The 14,892-nt window shown below is 40.1% G+C and overlaps 2 protein-coding genes across 2 annotated transcripts; both read left to right on the top strand.

Annotated features, from left to right (window-relative positions):
* Positions 1-5,491: 5,491 nt before the first annotated feature.
* Positions 5,492-6,581, top strand: LOC140128668 (olfactory receptor-like protein DTMT). Its single transcript, XM_072150367.1, has 2 exons — positions 5,492-5,548; positions 5,640-6,581. Exons 1-2 carry the CDS (start codon positions 5,492-5,494, stop codon positions 6,579-6,581), a joined length of 999 nt encoding a protein of 332 aa, XP_072006468.1.
* Positions 6,582-11,851: 5,270 nt separating this feature from the next.
* Positions 11,852-12,941, top strand: LOC140128667 (olfactory receptor-like protein DTMT). Its single transcript, XM_072150366.1, has 2 exons — positions 11,852-11,908; positions 12,000-12,941. The coding sequence occupies exons 1-2, from the start codon at positions 11,852-11,854 to the stop codon at positions 12,939-12,941; spliced, it is 999 nt and encodes a 332-aa protein (XP_072006467.1).
* Positions 12,942-14,892: the final 1,951 nt, after the last annotated feature.

The following is a 14,892-nucleotide window of genomic DNA, read 5'->3' as shown; positions in this document are numbered from 1 at the left end:
CGCTATTGTCACGGTGCTTGGTACGGGGGAACCAGAGGGCTGTCCTACAGCCTGGCAGGTCTCCAGCAGGGTGGTGTTGGGAAGAAATGATGAGGGAGAGGCTGTTATTGCGGATCTCCCTGGGGCAACCCCTTAATGTCCCGAGTGTGAGTCTCTGTGTGATGGACAGGGTGCCTGCGATGAAGGCAGCCGTATTAGCAGGGACCAGACGGAGACAGAAGTTGAAGAAAACAACTTACAGTTCTTTATTTGAACCGGCAGGAACCGCAGCAACGTGCCTTTAACAGATAGATGGAGTGCTGAGATGCTTTTGGAGGGAGCCTCAGGAGATAGTTCACCAGCCTGGATGTAGAGGGCAGGCTGGGAGGCAGCTGTGTCCTGGTAGGAAGCTTCAGCTTGTCCTGTAGGGCTTCAGGTATCACCTTTAAAGGTAAGATGATACCCCTTTCCTCACTATACTAACCCTAGTCTTCTTGCTCCACTCTTCAGAGGCAGGGGCTAGGCTCTTCCTGCTCTGGTATGGGCTAGACAGAGATTCCTCACTCACTCCCTAGATAGACATACTAGAATTCTCTCCACTAGAATCTCTCTAGAACATTCCTGGCCAGGGGTTTTATTACTTCCAGCCTGGTCAGGTGGTGGCTGCTCCTCCAATCACATCTCAGCTTACAGAGGACAGGATGTAACACATGACATTGGATGAGAGATTTTACATCATACACAGATTAACTTCTGCCTTGCCAGGCAGGATTCACCACTGCAATATCCCCTATGTCCTATCAGGACCATGTAGTGTGATGTGGTTACATGCAGGTGGGACGTATTCGCAAACACTCCCTCGCCATTGCATCGGCGAGGGTGTTGCACATATCTTTTGGAGATGCCCCAAATTACACCGATCCAGGCAAGAGGAAGGACAAACCATCTCAACAATAACAGGGAAACAGATCAAACTAACTCCGGAATCCATGTTACTATGGTTTCCCAATAACTCTTGGAACCCAAATGTTAGAGATCTCGCAACCAATCTAATTCAAGCTGCTATACTATCTATACCACCCCAATGGCTACAAACAGACCCTCCTTCCATTGGAGAACGGCTTGAGCGCTTAGATAGCATTCATAGACTAGAGGAATTAGCCAGTTGGGAATTGAGATCTCATGACAAATGGGATAAACCATGGCTCCCATGGAGGAACTTCAGAAACTCCAACCCACCAACAGGGACCTTACAATAGATACACCCTCACACTAAAAGCAAGAAGAGACACCTAACCTCGACACCACAGTCTGACAAAAGGAGAAATGCAAAACCTGGGTAGTTAGATAAAGTTAAACTGACAGATAGGTTGAAAACTGACAGCACAATATAACAAGAAACAATTTGAACCCTACACTCTAGTAATAAATATAATGTATTGGTCTTCAAATGGATAAGCAAACAGAATTCATACTCATAAATGTATTATTTACATTTCCCCCAATGTGTACGCAGTTAATGTTCACTGTTAACTATGTTATCACGGTTAAATCTTACATTTCGCTTAGACAAGCTATACCTTTCAAAGCTTTTCGACATGCATGTCTTAACTTGATTCATATGACTCAATGTATCCCAGCATACAAGCTTGTCCAAATGTTTATTTTTGTATTTGTGAAACTTATTGGAAAACAATAAAAAACACAAAAAAAACAGTAAACCTACAAGTCATGGGGCAGTTATTAATGCTCTATGATACCTTTCCTAGTTGGGAATCCATGGCCATCCACCCGATTGTGTCTCAGTTGCAGACTTGGGGGCTTAATTACTAAAGGTCCCACGGCCGCATTTCCGTTGGGTTCTCCAACTTTTTCAGGGATGACACCTGCTGGAACAGGTATGTAGCAGGCAATTGTGTCACATGAGATCGGATTTAGTCATAATCGCTTCGGAAACACAAATCAGGGGGCAGGCCGTCGGAAATTCTGACGCATTCGGACAAACTGCGGGATTTAACTTAAAATTGTGTCACGAGCCACGCACCTACATACACCGGGAAGAAGATAGTGAACTCCCGTGGACCTGATCAAGGAAGCAACACATTCAGGAAGTCGTGCGCATGATCTTATTAAATCGCAGCACAGTGGATTGTCATCGGACAATGCACTTTTGGGAACTCCTCCGCACAAGGTAAATAAAAGTGCCCCATAGAGTTGCAATTCCCAAGAACTTGTGCTGGAAGTTGAGGGTGTCTACAGCAAACCATCACAATATATTTAAAATGATCACGAAACCCATCTGCTTTGGCTTTCTGCAATGTGCCGACTGAAAATGAGGACAGTGGTATGGGCTCGGAGATGGAAGATGCAAAGGGTGATCATGATGTCCTAGACAAAGGTTGCTGATAGTTTGAACAATTGGACAGATTTAAAGATCTTCTCAAAGTGACTTATGTAATTCCCAGCCACTTTACTTTTTTCAGCAGGTTGTAAACAAAAGAAGGTGTTCAAAACCATTAATCTTAAGGTGAACCTCATAACTGACATGTAGACAAGTAATCAATCATGGGCAGGTATATTACATCTCCTTACCTGCCCTCTAGGTTAATGTAGTGGCTTCCACCTCTTGATGTATGGGGGCAGCCGGCTGTGCATCGTTTATTCTACACCAGGCAGGGCCTGTGTACCTGTGCTGCCCATCCTAATCTCCTGCCTGTCCCTGACTACGAGATTGCCTGCCGTTCCTGGAACTCGATCTTGGCTGCCACCTCGGACAAGTCACGCCTGTGGAACGACCTGGTGGTACCACGCCACAGCAAATCCAACCCACCTTGCGGCGGGCTCTGGTGACAGCCTGGTGCCACTTCCGCCCCAGGTGTTGGCTTGTGTCATCGTCCGCGGTGGTATGTCTCTGAGGAACTTGGCATGGAACAAGTTTGTTTTAGTTTATTTATACAAATATGGACTTTATTTTTCTTAAGGAATAAGACTTGTGATCTTGTGTACAATCAGAAAATTTCCTGCAGATCTATTTTCCTTCATGGTCTCAGTGGAGGGAGGCACAGGAGAGACAAATCTCCACAGCTCACCTCTAGTCATCCGTTGTATATATAGAGGTGCTCTTGTACTATGAAATGTTTCCACATCTGGAGACCCCTCATCATCTCACACACACGTGGAGTCATCAGAAGGAGAAATTCGATGAATACAGATTAATTGTTTAGAAAAACATGGAAATATCTGATGTAAGTCCCAGCACAGACATCTTCATAGGCGTCACTGTGAGTTTTGGTGTCTCTTATAGGAAGTTCCTTTTTTGGGTTTCTGGAATCTGCTGTCTCTTTGCTCACATCATGAAGGGAGACACTTTGTGTCACAAGAAATTTAAACTAATTCTTAATAATATAAAAGTTCTATTCATTGTGTTTCAGCTGGTAATACCGGATATTGTGATTATTTCTCCTATTAGATGAGGAGATGGGCGCCTCCCGATGTCACCTAGTTGTATCTTGTAGTCACCTTTCACTTTAGTTTTCAACTTTTGGTAAATGCATTGTATATCATTTTTACAAAGGAAATAATTGTAATATTTTTTTTTTGGTAATATGTGCTAGAGACCTAACCGACTCATATACAGCATCAGCACCAATCTGTGATCTAACAGACTCATATACAGCATTAGCACCAATCTGTGATCTAACCGACTCATATACAGCATCAGCACCAATCTGTGATCTAACAGACTCATATACAGCATCAGCACCAATCTGTGATCTAACCGACTCATATACAGCATCAGCACCAATCTGTGATCTAACCGACTCATATACAGCATCAGCACCAATCTCTGACCTCAAGTTTGTTATAAATGTTCCTCATAATTCAATTATCCTCTTTATCTCAGCATTAACCATAGTGCCCAGGCATCATTCATCTATAGGGTTATCACCAGCGATTCGGGTATCCAAAATCTTATATTTTTATTCTTTTTAAATTTTTCATATATATGGGTATTAAGAACATCATTTGTTCTGTTTTTGGTCTCATCTTTTAAGCTCATTACTTTTAGACTGAAAATATATGATGTAATATTTAGTTATCATATATATATATATATATATATATATATATATATATATATATATATATATATATATATATATAAATTGAAGTGCCCTCCTCATGGCCCCTTCCAGAAGGGAAAAGAAGTTTTTTACAAAGAGCCCAAAAGTATTGAAATTTAGAGATGAGCGAGCACTAAAATGCTCGAGTTCTCGTTACTCGGGTCAAACTTTTCCCGGTGCTCGAGTGATCGTATCAAATAACGAACCCCATTGAAGTCAAAGGGAGACTCGAGCATTTTTCACTGAAAGAACACATTGAAAGAAGAACACTGAAGAAGAACACATTGCAGATGTTTGCAGATGTTTTCACTGAAAGAACACATTGAAAGAACACAGTGAAGAACACACTGCAGATGTTCCGTACATCTGCTAACTTATAGGAAGACAGGTGTTCTTCACAATAGTATGTGTGAAGAACACATTGTAGATGTTTCCATACATCTGCAATGTGTTCTTCACATATAATGTTCTTCACATACTATTGTGTTTTCATTGTGTTCTTCACTGTTCTTCACTGTGTTTCGTTAAGTAAATGCTCGATCTCGAGCCAGCGAGATTCTCTTCCGAGCAATGAGCCATTTCGAGTATGCTAATACTCGAACTTGCATCAAGCTCGGACGAGTATACTCGCTCATCTTTATTAAAATTTTAAAATAATTTTTCTAGCCCTTGTAAAGCCAAAAATGTTACCCCCAGAGACTTATAATAAGTCACAAACTTCTTTAAGGCTGGAGTGCTGTGGGTACATTGGGTGTGTAGTTTGGGGGAGTTGTACCACTTAATAATTGATAATTGCTGGTAGCAATACTTGGGCTAATTAAAGGGTAAGTATAAATCTCCTCTCTGGAGTGTTGTAAAGCAATTATAGCCATTTATATTTAGAGATTTTCCACTGACCCACGGTTTTCTTAAAATGAATAATGTTAAAGAAAATCTCCCATCAAAATACATCCTGATAAACCAGGAACATCATTCATAGATCCGGCACTGGGGCTGTGGTATCTTCTTATATTTGTTATCCATGGCCTCCTTCCTTCTAAAATTAGAGAATTTCTGAGGGAGCAGTACTTAGCATATGTTTCACAAGAGAGATATGGACTGTCATAGACTTCAGTGTGGTTTATGTTAAGTTGTACTTTTTTCTGTAGACAAATACTCACGGTCCTCCACCCTGCCGAACGTGGATGTCTGTCTTATCTGTGCTGTAGTGCAATGTGCTAGGTTTGTAAAAAGACTTGCATCTTTTAAAACACCTGGACCATATTTGGGCTGAAATTTTTATGCATTTCTAAGATCAGATTTTTTTTTAACTAACCCTAAATAATAAGTCTTTTTATTTTTAACATATTACTAATATGAAAAATCAGAGAAGTATTTTAAGGTTAATTATGGTAGAGAACATCCAGCGTTACCTGAATACTTCTAGTTTCATCATTTCCTCCGATGTATGTGAAGACTTTTCACTCTTCAGTAACGTCCTCGCCATAATTATTCAGCTCCTCATCATTCACCGACTTCTTTTCTTTATTTTTTCAGTTGCAGACAAATCAGACTGTGGTGAAAGAGTTTTTCTTATCAGGATTTCAAGGAAGTCAACTTCTAAGAAATGTTCTATTCCTTCTTTTCCTTCTTGTATTTGGTGGGACACTATGTGGGAACCTCCTGATCATCGTCCTGGTGTCCACCAGCCGGAGCCTCCACACTCCCATGTACTTCTTCATCTCACAACTGTCCATCAGTGACATCTTATTAACCACAAATATTGTCCCCAAGTTACTCCCCATCTTACTGAATAATGGGGGGACCATTACTTATGTCGGGTGTATGACGGAGTTTTATTTCTTCTGTGTCTCGGAAGTATTTGAGTGTTTCCTCCTCACGGTGATGTCCTATGACAGATATGTGGCCATCTGTAACCCTCTCCGTTATACTTCTATCATGACAAGTACATATTGTATGAAAATAACTGCGATGTGTTGGTTATTCAGTATTTTCTTTTCATTTATTGACAATATTACAACATCAACAATAAAATTTTGCGGCCTAAATACTATTAACCATTTCTTCTGTGATCTTATGCCCTTACAGGAAATAACTTGTTCTGACACCTTCTTCATCCAGATAATTACGTACATACAAAGTCTTCCTGTGGTCATTATTCCGACTATAATAATTATAAAATGTTATGTTTATATCACTATCACCATCTTAAGGATCCCCTCCAATATCAGTAGACAGAAAGCCTTCTCCACCTGTAGCTCCCACCTCATCGTGGTCTCCATATTCTACTGGACCATATTCAGTGTTTATGTTGTTCCAACAAAAGGACAATCATCAACCATCAGTAAAATCCTGTCCCTCCTGTTTACTGTGTTTACCCCACTGATTAACCCCATTATATACAGTCTGAGGAATAAGGACATTAAAAAAGCTTTTCAAGAGACGCTTCTTAAGTACAAACATAGTAAACTTAGGTAGACCTGAAGGTAATATAGTTAGAAGCAACAAACCAATTATCACCATTCCATCTTGAGATTAAACAAGTTTTACAAGTTTTTTCAAGTTACAAATACTGTTGCTGTAGCTCTACGAGGGTTTGTATTTAAATGGTATAAAATGCAGTTTTCAATAATAGATTAAAAAAAAAAGAAAAAAACACAAATGGGGTTTTCCTGCACAAAAAGTTTGCACCCAGCTTTTGAAACCTTAACACTTTCTTTTAAAATTCCAACATCTTACGTGAGTCTATAGTCCCTAGTTTCTGGACTGGAAACTTCTCTAAAAACAGAAGAAATTGCTCCCCCATTCTGCTAATCTTATTCTGCTCCTGTGAAGCCTCGTAATATTTTATAATGTGTCCTTGTTTTGAATCTAGTAACTATAAAAAGGAAGGCAACAATATTGTGCTGTAACTTAAATGATTATTACAGGAAGGATATAATTTGCAAAAAAACCTCAGCAGATTACCAATGTTTTTTAAAGCAAAAATTATTGGTACGAGAAAACAAAGAACAAACACTGGGGCTCATTTACTAAGGGTCCGAATCGCGCATTTTCGTCTGGTTTCCAGAATATTTCCGATTTGTGCCAAACAAACAGTTCCCAAACTTCCATTTGTTACACTTCAGCTCTCTTGACAGCGCAGAGCCCTCTACCTCATTCCTCTTAAAAACAATAAACCCATCTTAGCCACAAGTCATGGGGCAGTTATTAATGCTCTATGATACCTCTCCTAGCTGGGAATCCATGGCCATTCACCCAACTGTGTCTCAGTTGCAGACATGGGGGCTTATTTACTAAGGGTCCCACGGCCGCATTTCTGTTGGGTTTTCCAAACTTTTCGGGGATTGCCCCTGCTGGGACAGGTATGTAGCAGGCGATTGTGTCACACACAATCACTCCAGCTTTCATAAAACACAAATTGGGGGGCAGGCCGTTGGACATTCTGAAGCATTCGGACAAAACACGGGATTTAACTTAAAAATTGTGTCGCGAGCCATACACCTACATATACCGTTAAGAAGATGGTGAACTCCGGTGTACCTGATTAAGGAAATGACACATTCAGGAAGTCGTGCGCATGATCTTATTGAATCGCAGCACAGTGGATTGTCGTCGGACAATGCACTTTCAGGAACTCCTCCAGACCGGGTAAGTAAACGTGCCCCATAGAGTTTCAATTCCCAAGAACTTGTGTTGGAATTTGAGGGTGTCTACAGCAAACCATCATAATATATTTTAATTGATAATGAAGCACAACTGCTTTGGCTTTCTGCAATGTGCCGACTGAAAAAGAGGACAGTGGAATAGCGCCGGAGATAGAAGATGCAAAGGGTGATCATGATGTCCTAGACAAAGGGTGCTGATAGTTTGGGCAATTGGACAGATTTAAAGATCTTCTCAAAGTGACTTATGTCATTCCAAGCCGCCTCTACTTTTTTCAGCAGGTTGTAAACAAAATAAGGTGTTCAATACCATTTATCTTAAGGTGAACCTCATAACTGACGTGTAGACGAGTAATCAATCATGGGCAGGGACATTACGTCTCATTACCTGCCCACTGGGTTAATGTAGTGGCTTCCGCCTATTGATGTATGGGGGCAGCCGGCTGTGCAGCTTTTATTCTACACCAGGCAGGGCCTGTGTACCTGTGCTGCCCATCCTGACCTCCTGCCTGTCCCTGACTATGAGATTGCCTGCCGTTCCTGTAACTCGATCTTGGCTGCCACCTCGGACAAGTCATGCCTGTGGAATGACCTGGTGGTACCACACCACAGTAAGTCCAAACCGCTTTGCAGCGGGCTCTGGTGAAAGCCTGGTGCTACTCAAACTCCAGTCCCAGGTGTTGGCTAGTGTCATCGTCCGCGGTGGTTCTGAGGATCCACTACCTCCGAGCATGACAACATCCTTTGCTACTGAGGTGCGTCTCTAAGTTACTAGGCATGGAAAAGGTTAGTTTTAGTTTATTTATACAAATTTGGACTTTATTTTTCTTAAGGAATAAGACTTGTGATCTTGTGTACAATCAGAAAATTTCCTGCAGATCTATTTCCGTCATGGTCTCAGTGGAGGGAGGCACAGGAGAGACAAATCTCCACAGCTCACCTCTAGTCATCCGCTGTATATATAGAGGTGCTCTTGTTCTATGAAATGTTTCCACATCTGGAGACCCCTCATCATCTCACATTCACATAGAGTCATCAGGAGAAGAAATTCGATGAATACAGATTCATTGTTTACAAAAACATGGAAATATCTGATGTAAGTCCCAGCACAGACATCTTCATAGGCGTCACTGTGGTGGGTGGTCTGGCTTATAGGAAGTTCCTCTCTGGGTTTCTGGAATCTGCTGTCTCATTGCTCACATCATGAAGGGAGACACTTTGTGTCACAAGAAATTTAAACTAATTCTTAATAATATAAAAGTTCTGTTCATTGTGTTTGAGCTGGTAATACCGGATATTGTGATTATTTCTCCTATTAGATGAGGAGATGGGCGCCTCCTGATGTCACATTTTGTAGTCACCCTTCCCTTTAGTTTTCAACTTTTGGTAAATGCATCATATGTCATTTTTACAAAGGAAATAATTGTAATATTTTTTTGGTAATATGTGATAGAGACCTAACAGACTCATATAAAGCATCAGCACCAATCTGTGATCTAACAGACTCATATACAGCATCAGCACCAATCTGTGATCTAACCGACTCATATACAGCATCAGCACCAATCTGTGATCTAACCGACTCATATACAGCATCAGCACCAATCTGTGATCTAACCAACTCATATACAGCATCCGCACCAATCTGTGATCTAACAGACTCATATACAGCATCAGCACCAATCTGTGATCTAACTGACTCATATACAGCATCAGCACCAATCTGTGATCTAACAGACTCATATACAGCATCAGCACCAATCTGTGATCTAACCGACTCATATACAGCATCAGCACCAATCTGTGATCTAACCGACTCATTTACAGCATCAGCACCAATCTGTGATCTAACAGACTCATATACAGCATCAGCACCAATCTGTGATCTAACCAACTCATATACAGCATCAGCACCAATCTGTGATCTAACAGACTCATATACAGCATCAGCACCAATCTGTGATCTAACAGACTCATATACAGCATTAGCACCAATCTGTGATCTAACCGACTCATATACAGCATCAGCACCAATCTGTGATCTAACCAACTCATATACAGCATCCGCACCAATCTGTGATCTAACCGACTCATATACAGCATCAGCACCAATCTGTGATCTAACAGACTCATATACCGCATCAGCACCAATCTTTGAACTCAAGTTTGTTATAAACGTTCCTCGTAATTCAATTATCCTCTTTATCTCAGCATTAACCATAGTGCCCAGGCATCACATAGTCATTCATTTATAGGGTTATCACCCGCGATTCGGGTACCCAAAATCTTATTTTTTTTATTCTTTTTAAATATAAATATATATATATATATTTCATGGGTATTAAGGACATCATTTGTTCTGTTTTTGATCTCATCTTTTAAGCTTTTTACTTTTACACTGAAAATATATGATGTAATATTTAGTTATCATATACGGTATATATATATACATTGAAGTTTCCTCCTCATGGCCCCTTCCAGAAGGGAAGAGAAGTGTTTTACAAAGAGCTCAAACGTATTGAAATTTCAAAATAATTTTTCATGACTGTTTTTTTATTATTTTGTAACCTTCTAGCCCTAGTAAAGCCAAAAACGTTACCCCCAGAGATTTATTATAAGTCACATACTTCTTTGTTGCTGGAGTGGTGTGGGTACATTGGGTGTGTAGTTTGGGGGAGTTGTACCACTGAATAATTGATAATTACTGGTAGCACTATTTGGCCTAATTAAAGGGTAAGTATACATTTCATCTGTAAAGCAATTTTAATAGAGATGAGCAACCACTAAAATGCTCGAGTCCTCGTTACTCGGGTCAAACTTTTCCCGATGCTCGAGTGCTCGTATCGAATAACGAACCCCATTGAAGTCAATGGGAGACCCGAGCATTTTTCACTGAAAGAACACAGTGAAGAACACAGGAAAGAACACATTGCAGATGTTTCTGCACATCTGTTAACTTATCAGAAGACACGCGTGCCGAATGGTTTTCTTCACAATAGTATGTGAAGAACAATATGTGTGAAGAACACATTGCAGATATTTCCATACATCTGCAATGTGTTCTTCACACATATTGTTCTTCACATAATATTGTGAAGAACACCGTTCGGCACACGTGTCTTCGGAAAAGTTAGAAGATGTACGGAACATCTGTAATGTGTTCTTTACTGTGTTCTTCACTGTGTTCTTTCAATCTGTTCTTCACTTAAATGATCCTGTGTTCACTGTGTTCACTGCTTTCATTGTGTTCTTCACTGTTCTTCACTGTGTTTCATTAAGTAAATGCTCAATCTCGAGCCGGCGAGATACTCGTCCGAGCAACGAGTTGTTTCAAGTACTCCTATACTTGAACGAGCATCAAGCTCGGACGAGTATGCTCGCTCATCTCTAAATTGTAGCAATTTATTTTTTAGAGGTTTTCAACTGACCAAAGGTTTTCTTAAAAGGAATGAATAGTGTTAAAGAAAATCTCCCATCCGATTCCATCCTGATAAACCAGGGACATTACTCATAGATCCGGGCACCATGACTGTAGTATCTTCTTTTATTTGTTATCTATGACCTCCTTCCTTTTAAAATCAACTTGTAAAACTATGCTAACAGGCCACAAGTGCTCTGGGGGCATTACCCTCCATGCTGAAGCTTCACAGTTTGTTACACTGTGCAGCAGCACTTCCTCCCTCCCACTGTATGAGATTACAGCAGGCAGAGTAAGGAGAGAATTTCTGAGGGAGCAGTACTTAGCATATATTTCACAAGAGAGATATGGACTGTCATAGACTTCAGTATGGTTTATGTTAAGTTCTACATTTTTCTGTAGACAAATACTCACGACCCTCCACCTCCGCCAAATGTGGATGTCTGTCTTATCTGCGCTGTAGTGCAATCTGCCAGGTTTGTAAAAAGACTTTTAAAACATCTGGACCATATTTAGGCTGAAATTTTTATGCATATCTAAGGTCGGGAAAATATTAACTAATCAGTTTTTTTATAGATTTTTTTTAACTAACCCTAAATAATAAGTCTTTTTATTTTTAATGTATTACTAATATGAAAAATCAGAGAAGTATTTTAAGGTTCATTATGGTAGAGAACATCCAGCGTTACCTGAATACTTCAAGTCTTATCATTTCCTCCAATGTATGGGAGGTCATTTCACTCTTCAGTAACGTCCGCGCCATAATTATTGAGCTCCTCATTATTCACCGACTTCTTTACTTTCTTATTTCAGTTGCAGACAAATCAGACTGTGGTGAAAGAGTTTTTCCTATCAGGATTTCAAGGAAGTCAAGTTCTAAGAAATGTTCTATTCCTTCTTTTCCTTCTTGTATTTGGTGGAACAATATGTGGGAACCTCCTGATCATCGCTCTGGTGTCCACCAGCCGGAGCCTCCACACTCCCATGTACTTCTTCATCTCACAACTGTCCATCAGTGACATCTTATTAACCACAAATATTGTCCCCAAGTTACTCCCCATCTTACTGAATAATGGGGGGACCATTACTTATGTCGGGTGTATGACGCAGTTTTATTTCTTCTGTGTCTCGGAAGCATTTGAGTGTTTCCTCCTCACGGTGATGTCCTATGACAGATATGTGGCCATCTGTAACCCTCTCCGTTATACTTCTATAATGACAAGTACATATTGTATGAAAATGACTGCGATGTGTTGGTTATTCAGTATTTTCTTTTCATTTTTTGACAATATTACAACATCGACAATAAAATTTTGCGGCCTAAATACTATTAACCATTTCTTCTGTGATCTTATGCCCTTACAGGAAATAGCTTGTTCTGACACCTTCTTCATCCAGATCATTACATACATACAAAGTCTTCCTGCGATCATTATTCCAACTATAATAATTATAAAATGTTATGTTTATATCACTATCACCATCTTAAGGATCCCCTCCAATATCAGTAGACAGAAAGCCTTCTCCACCTGTAGCTCCCACCTCATCGTGGTCTCCATATTCTACTGGTCCATATTCAGTGTTTATGTTGTTCCAACAAAAGGACAATCATCAACCATCAGTAAAATCCTGTCCCTCCTGTTTACTGTGTTTACCCCACTGATTAACCCCATTATATACAGTCTGAGGAATAAGGACATTAAAAAAGCTTTTCAAGAGATGCTTCTTAAGTACAAACATAGTAAACTTAGTTAGACCTGAAGGTAATATAGTTAGAAGCAACAAACCCATTATCACCATTTGATTTTGAAATTAAACAAGTTTTACAAGTTTTTACAAGTTACAGATTCTGTTGCTGTAGCTCTACGAGGGTTTGTATTTTATGGTATAAACTGTAGTTTTCAATAACTGTTAAAAAAAAAAAGAAAAAAACACAAATGGGGTTTTCCTGCACAAAAAGTTTGCAACTGGCTTTTGAAACTTTAACACTTTCCTTTAAAATTCAAACATCTTACGTGAGTCTATAGTCCCTAGTTTATGGACTGGAGACTTCTCTAAAAACAGAAGGAATTGCTCCCCCATTCTGCTAATCTTATTCTGCTCCTGTGAAGCCTCGTAATATTTTATACTATGTCCTTGTTTTGAATCTAAGAACTATAAAAAGGAAGGCAACAATATTGTGCTGTAAGTTTAACTATTATTGCAAGAAGGATATACTTTGCATAAAAGCCTCAATCGATTACCAATGCTTTTTACAAGCAAAAAATATTGGTAGGAGAAAACCAAGAACAAGCACTGTCTTTCAACTAGGGCCATATAAGGTGGCAATTTCCATCTCACCACTGCAATATCTTTTATCTGCCTGGTGCTCAGCATAAAAAATATTTGAATTTCAGATTTCAAGTCTTGAGTAAACATCCGGTTTTGAATATTAGTGATCTTGAATATCTTATTTTTAGATCATAAATATAAAAAATCTAGAAAACAAACAATACCTGGAAAAGAAAGAGAGGGTTTGTTTTAGACAGCACACTACTGGTAATAGTGATGAGAAGACCAGAATTGCAAAGTCTGGGTCAGTGTCAAACTTTGCAAGTTTGGATCCCGGAACCCGAAGCTGAACTTCAGCATCACAGTCTGACTTCGGGTTCAGCATTTGGTAAAACTCAGACTCGCTGGTTGATTTAGTCCTGAGCAGCCAAATTAACCGGCTTTCAGTCAATATCAGTTTGGGCATGCTGGGATTTACCATTGGAGACATGAGACCCTGGGGTTTAAAAGGGAGGGTCACATGTCCGCGTGCTATTTCAGAGAGGAGAAAGGCTGCAGGGAGAGATAGGGACAGAAAAGAAAAGCGTTAGGTGCAATAATGAATAATTGCCCTTTTGAGTGCAGGTAAGAAGGCTGTGAAGGACAGATGTAAATAATTGCCCTTTTCAGGGCAGACTGTAGAACATGTTTTAGTAAGATAACTTAATACATCTGAATATATCTACAATGCATTATCAGTCTTTAACTGCATTTATATACTTATAAGATCCTAAAGTACAGTGTGAAGGAAAGCAGAATTCCAGTGACAGGACATTGCCGTGGTGCTGCAGGTGGTGCAACAACTTCCTTTTGTGCAAGCAGGTGCCAGGGTGTGCAGCATATACTTGTAGACCACAAAAGGTCACAAAAAGTTGAAGCATTGGTCAATTCATGGTAGACAGTGCCCAAACTTCCATTTGTTACACTTCAGCTCTCTTGAAAGTGCAGAGCCCTCTACCTCATTCCTCTTAAAAACAGTAAACATATCTTAGCCACAAGTCATGGGGCAGTTATTAATGCTCTATGATACCGCTCCTAGTTGGGAATCCATGGCCATCCACCCGACTGTGTCTCACTTGCAGACATGGGGGCTTATTTACTATGGGTCCCACGGCCGCATTTCCGTTTGGTTTTCCAACTTTTTCAGGGATCGTGCCTGCTGGAACAGGTACATAGCAGGTGATTATGTCACACGCGATTGGATTTAGTCGTAATAGCTTTGGCTTTTGCAGCCAGATCTTGTTGCAGTGAGCTCTGCAGATTTTTGTGCAGGTAACCTTTAAAAGAAGCATCAGAAAAGCGAGTGTGGGAGCTTGGTGGCGAGTGTGCATTGATCCGAAGTGTGTGTGCAGTGTCTTAAGTGTGACTTAGGTTTAAGGGAAGGAGTACTTTTTGG

Source organism: Engystomops pustulosus, chromosome 4 (genome assembly GCF_040894005.1).
Source record: "Engystomops pustulosus chromosome 4, aEngPut4.maternal, whole genome shotgun sequence".
NCBI classification, from domain to species: domain Eukaryota; kingdom Metazoa; phylum Chordata; class Amphibia; order Anura; family Leptodactylidae; genus Engystomops; species Engystomops pustulosus.
Note: the sequence above shows the minus strand (reverse complement) of the source record. Positions and strands in the feature narration are given on the sequence as shown.

Bases quoted from the DNA above. Each gene is read 5' to 3' on its own strand.
- LOC140128667 (XM_072150366.1), top strand. From the start codon at position 11,852: ATGGTAGAGAACATCCAGCGTTACCTGAATACTTCAAGTCTTATCATT. The intron at 11,909-11,999 runs GTATGGGAGGTC...TTCTTATTTCAG, and splicing joins GTCTTATCATTTCCTCCAAT to TTGCAGACAAATCAGACTGT.
- LOC140128668 (XM_072150367.1), top strand. From the start codon at position 5,492: ATGGTAGAGAACATCCAGCGTTACCTGAATACTTCTAGTTTCATCATT. The intron at 5,549-5,639 runs GTATGTGAAGAC...TTATTTTTTCAG, and splicing joins GTTTCATCATTTCCTCCGAT to TTGCAGACAAATCAGACTGT.